Here is a 6,000-nt window from a genome sequence, read left to right as displayed (position 1 = left end):
AAGCAGGCTACAGCCCCGGGCCCGGCTTCCCTTCCTGCGTGGGACTCCAGGATTAAAGCTCCCGGGTACCCAAAGTTTCTGAAATTGGGGCCTCAAGGAGGGAAAACCGAAAACACGGGTTCGCGGGTAACTGGCAGCCGACAGAGCCCCCTTCGCTCTTTTCAGTTCCATCTCGTTAGCCCATTCCCGCGTCCTCGCAGACTTTGGGTGGCAAACGCCGCGCCTGGAGACGCCCACCTTCAGGCAGCGGCCGCCGAAAAACCCTCCCTCTGCGAAGGACATAGAGCCTGGGCCTCTAGACCGTTGAAGACTAAGGCGGGGCGAAGTTACGCGTGCGCGTTGACGTCACACAGACGCACGGGCACGTCGGCCCCTCCCATAACCTCGTCGGTCCGGTTTCCGGCGGGAGTCGGTCGGGCCCGCGTTGTAGAGAAGGAACTGCCGCTTACTTGGTGACGCCAGCTGGCCGTCGTCTGCACTGTACACTGGTAGCCGCCAGAATGCCTCACTTGGAAAACATGGTGCTTTGCCGCGAGTCCCAAGTGTCTACCTTGCAGTCCCTGTTTGGAGAGGTACTGTGGTCAAACTACCTTTTCTCTTCCAAATCCCGGAGGCAAACGTTTCCGTGGTCTGGCGACGTGTTCCATTTTTTTTTCCCCGTGTTTGCATTGAGGGGCAATAGACCATCTTTTGCGTTGATGTAGAGGGTGTTGTAGGTCTACCCAAGTCCTTCCTTCAAAGTAACTTGTGTTAGTCCCTTTAAAAGAAAACTATAGTGCAGGACCGGCTTGCACTACAGGATGTTAGTCCCCGACGTGTTCGATCACACACGCCACGCTTTTGAGATCGTGTTAGCCCGAAGTAGCTACTAGCAGTTGCTTCTTATCTTGCCCCAGCTGAACAGGATTTTATACAGCAGGTATTTGCAGAGTGTTATTTATTCAAATGTAAGTTCGCACATTTCGGTGAGGTAGGTAGTATAAATCAAGTGTGAATAGGTGGTGGTTTTCAAGATCAGTGAGGACCAAAGTAGTGCTTCAGTTTTAAAGATTTAGCGGCCTTACTGGAATTGGGAAAGCCCTGAAGAGGTCTAGTCGAGACTTCTTGATGCTGTCTGAGAGAAGAGATTAAGTGTCTCCTCTGGATGACACAGCTGGAGGAGTCTTTTCCTGGGCAGGAGGTAGCATTCACCAATTCAAATCTTAATCTGTTTTTTAAATTATATTCTCACCCTTGGGGAGCCATTTGCTTCAAACTCATTATTTAGACTTGAAATTAATCACACTTGGATCTTATTTGTAAGAGTAAATGAGAGTTTCAAGTCATGCCCATTATCTGCCCTTCCCCCATTTTCTGGTTTGCCTTAAGTCCTTTTAAGTACTGTCATCCCTCTAGAAATGTTGGATGGCAGCCTGAGGTGGATCTGTGAAGTGTAAGTGGAAAGGTACCACCCTCCTTCTAAAGGGGCGCATTCGTTAGAGAAGTAAGAGGTCAGTGACTGCACACTCAGTAAATATTCAGTATACTTATATTATACTTAGTATTCTAAGTATAAGGCATTCAGTTATAATTAGCCATGTTATCACTCAAACGTTTTATTGGTTAAATGCTCTATGCATTCCTTCCCTGGAGTTGATAAAGCCAGAGCACCCTAACCAGAAGTGGCCCTCCTGAAAAAGAATATTGGCAAATAGAGATGAGCAGTATCAACGTAGCATGGGTCACAGAAAGAGTTTTGACCTTCAGTCTTACTGCAAATCATGTTTAACAATATTATCACATTTCTTCAAGGTGCTGTGCATGTGGAGGTGCAAAAAAATTTTTAAACAGATTCATTTATTTGTTCAATAAACAAATACTTACTGAGCACCTTTTCTATGTCAGGCACTCTGCCAGAGCCTGGCTTACTACGGTTTATATTAGGGAGGTTTATGAAGGTGAAAGGTTAAATAACAGTGCAAGTGTTCAATTTAATTCTAGGGAACAAAGGACAGATGTTATGAGATGGGATATTATTAAGCACCAAATAATGAATGCAAAGTGTGGCAAGATTCCAGAAAAGGAGAGTTTTAGGATAGTTTGGAAAAGGTTCCTGAAGGATGTCTTGAACTTTTCTTTAAAGGTGACATATAATATTTGTATAACAGGTGTTCAGCAAGCATGAATTTAATTTTGGGACAGAATTTTTGAACCAGTTAATTTATAAGATTTTTACATACATTTTAAAAACAGGATTATGTAGTTAAACATTCATTTTTAGTTTATTTGTAGGGTTTGGGTTGCTTTTGCCATAGGCATATGGCATTTGGAAAGTTTTTTTTCTGTATAAATCTGATTTCCAATTTGTCCCTCAAAAGGAAATGTGTAACTTAGTGGCTAGAATGTTTCAAATGTTTTTGACTACTCTTGTAGTGGTAGATGATCATAGAGACGCTACTTTCTCATGGGAATTGCATCATCCAATTTTCTTGTAATTATTTTAAAAATATTTGTCTTCCCACTATACTATGAACTCCTCCAAAGTAGATTTTGTCTTTAACTGATATTTATACTCTTCAGTGCATCATGGTTTTTAGCATATAATAGGTATCTAATAAATGTTTATTGAATGACTAAAACATATTTGTAGTATTAATTTTCACCAGACAGATGACTCTTAATGTACTGTAGGAGGATCTTAGGGAACATGTACTTTGAAATATAGGTAGATATTATCATTGTTTTACTTGATGAAATGTATACATTTAGGCCAGAGTAATTTAATATGCATAACTCAAAAGTATCCTGTAAGTTTCCCTAAGAACAGAGGACTTGAAATCCTAACCCTGTGATTCTATTTGTTTAGGTTTTATAAAAAATATTTCCAACAACTTATTGGGGGCGACATTGATTAATAAAATTATATAGTTTTCAAGTGTAATTTAAATAGTCATATGTATATTGCATTGTGTATTCAAAGTTAAATTTCCTTCTATCACCATATATTTGATTCCCTTTACCCTTAGTTACATCCCTTCTTCTTTCCTCCTTCCGTCTGGCTATCATTAAACTGTTGTCCATGTCCACATAGAGTGAAATCATATGGTTCTCAACTTTTTCTGTCAGATTTATTTTGTTTATCTTGCTAATCTCAAGATCCATCCATGTTGTTGCAATATTTGTTTAGTTTCAAAGCTTTAAAATGTATAATAAAGTTGCTGCCTGTGTGGGATTAGATTCTTTACAAAAGGGTTATGATAAAAACGGAGTATGGTCAAAATTATCCTTGAAAAATCTCTTCAATTCCCTATAAATTTTAAAATGAAAGTTTGTATATATGACCCTGTACAACAATATAAAAAGCATAACTATATATAGTATATAATAAATATGCCAGATGTAATTTTCAGAAATTTTAATTTCTTAACAGAAAAAGTGCTTAGAGTTGAATTCAGGTAAATTCAAAGTGTGATGACTCCAGTATGCTCACCATTGAAATAATTTGGATTGAATATTTTACTTTACCACATCAAACTCTCATGAATTGATAAATGTTTATTTTTTGTTTTGTATGTATAGATTGATATTTGTCTTTTTCTCCTAGAGACATCATTTCAGCTTTGCATCCATTTTTATATATGGACATACTGCCAGTGGAAAGACTTATGTAACACAAACTTTGTTGAAAACTTTAGAGGTGAGAATAACCCTAAATAAACTCGATGTTAATTGATTTTTACTCAGAGTCCAAGAAATGGAAGGGATCTGAAATATTTAGTCTGGTTTACCTTTCTCTGAAGGAATGTCATCTGCATAAAGCATTTCTGACCAGCTTTTGTTTGATTACATTGAAAGACCGTAAGCTTCAGAAAAGATTGTTACATAACTTAAGCCTTGATGTTAGAAAGTTATTTTTTATTTCTCACTTTCATTGGCTGATAATATTTGCAGAAAAACACACATGATAAATTCTTTAAAAAATATTAAAATCTGTTTCTTTTCCATTGATGTATTTGTAACATTGATACCGGTGATTCTGAAACTCCACAAATACAAAACTGAATATATCACCTTTACCCTGTCTTCTTCTCATATTGCCTATCACAGAGAATGGTCTCAGCATTCACAGAGTTGTCTAAACTTTCTCTTTACTACTTCCTCATCCTCATCATTGTTTCTTCTATGTATTTCTGCAAAGTCTCTTCCGTACAATCCATTCTTCATCCTATACTTAAGATCATTAGGCAAGTATTCAAGTGCTTTGTCTGATATATAAGATCTTTCATAAGCTGAATTCAGTTTATCTTTCATAGTATAATAACTAAGAGTCTGGCACACTCATATTCTTTTGAACTTAACCACTTAGTGCTTTCTCCATCTGAAAAGTAGAGCTAATAGTGACAATATTTGGAAATGTGAGAATTAAATGAGTTAATACATAAAAAGTGTTTTGTAGAGTACTTAGTATACAGTAACTCTAAAGGTTAGCTGCTATTTTAATGACCATTGCTGTATTCTCTTTCATGATCTCAGGATGGGCAAACTACTTCTTGTGGATCAGATAGTAAATATTTTAGGCTTATAGGCCATATAGTTTCTATCACAAAAAGACTCAACTCTGCCTTAGTGTAAAAGCAGTTATGGACAATATCTATCAGAATGGGTATGGCTGTGTTATAATACAACTTTTATTAAAACATGCTGGCCTACAGGCTGCAGTTTGCTAATCCCCAGTTGTAAGCTCTAGTTCTGAGGCTGCATCTTACGTATGGCATACTGAATGACTTACAGTTCCTGCTCTCTTACTTTTAAGCCTTGGCATATACTACTTCCTCTGCTTGGAATATCTTTCTTGTATTCACTTGGCCTCTGCTACCCTATGGCTTGGGCAATACTTATGTATTTTGCTAATTACATTTTGGGAATCTGTTCTTGACTCCCTAGAATGTGTTAGACTCTCCTTTGTTGTGCAGCGTCAGTACTCTGTGCTTAATTCTGTCATCATATTTAGCCCTTTCAGTTGTGATATTGTATTTGTGTTTTGCTTGCTCAAGACTGAGTTTCTTGAGATTATCCTCAGCACCAAGCACAGTGCTAGGCACATATCAACTTCTGAATTTTAGCCTTTGGTCCCTAAGATCACCTGTGCATTTAAAAATGCATCTGCCTGGACTTCATACCAGACTTCAGAATCTGAGTGTATAAGGTCCTGGATCAGGCATTTGCTTTTGAGACCTCCTATATGGAGGGAGGGAGGTAGGGAGGTAGGGAGAGGAGAGAGAGAGAGAGAGAGAGAGAGAGGAGAGAGAGAGACAGAGAGAGAGAGAGAGAGAGAGAGAGAGTCTGTCTGTCTGTCTGTCTGTCTGTCTGTCTAATAGAAAGGCATGAAAACCAAATAAGGAAGTTACATATTTAGGAGATATATGTCATTTTTTAACACATTATAATTTTTGCTGCTATTTAGTCATTGTAATAAATGATGATTATTACTACTTTTGGTACAGGTACACAGAGAGGCACTTAGAATATGCTGCCATTAAAGGTCATGCCTTTAGAGATAGTAGTAAGCAAGACATTTATTCATAATGGAGATCTTGTGAACTCTGGTGGGGTAAGGGAGGACAGTAAATGCTGGTGAAATTGTGCCTTAGTATATATAATGTAGCCTTAGTTACACCGTTACTCAGAGAAAGAAAAGCCTCATTATTGGGTGAAATTTATAGGCTATAACTAAAAATAGTTATAGGTTCCATTATTTGTGCCAGATACCACAGGTGTCTTTCTCTGAATAATCAGTACTGCTTTTGTGATTTCATCCTGAAAACAGACTATATTTGTGAGCAAGTCTTAAATTTCCTTGTTACTTCAGATTTATCTTAATTTTGATAGTTCTCTAAATGAAGAGGTAGTTCTCATTCCTCATAGTATTATTATAGTTTCTAACTCTTAAAATTCTTTTTTTGATCTAGGTTTATTCATCATTAAGAGTATTATCTTAAACTTTTAAGTATGAAATTTCCA

At 37.6% G+C, this 6,000-nt stretch overlaps 1 protein-coding gene across 9 annotated transcripts in view; it reads left to right on the top strand.

The window, feature by feature from the left end:
• The first annotated feature begins 379 nt into the window (after nt 1–379).
• ORC5 (origin recognition complex subunit 5) overlaps nt 380–6,000 on the top strand; it is a 170,737-nt gene continuing 165,116 nt past the window's right edge. For 7 of the 9 annotated variants that reach the window (XM_039849362.1, XM_039849360.1, XM_039849361.1 and 4 more), the window contains exons 1-2: nt 381–572; nt 3,584–3,676. In XM_039849362.1, coding sequence (XP_039705296.1) covers nt 501–572; nt 3,584–3,676 — 165 coding nt within the window. In that variant the 5' untranslated portion in view covers nt 381–500. Of the gene's footprint in view, nt 573–3,583; nt 3,677–6,000 lie in introns of all 9 variants that reach the window. The other 2 variants (XM_039849357.1, XM_039849364.1) reach the window with 2 other exon arrangements.

The sequence above is a fragment of the Pteropus medius genome, unplaced genomic scaffold, assembly GCF_902729225.1.
Source record: "Pteropus medius unplaced genomic scaffold, Ma_sr-lr_union100, whole genome shotgun sequence".
Lineage (NCBI taxonomy): Eukaryota > Metazoa > Chordata > Mammalia > Chiroptera > Pteropodidae > Pteropus > Pteropus medius.
This window is presented reverse-complemented; position numbering and strand designations above follow the sequence as displayed.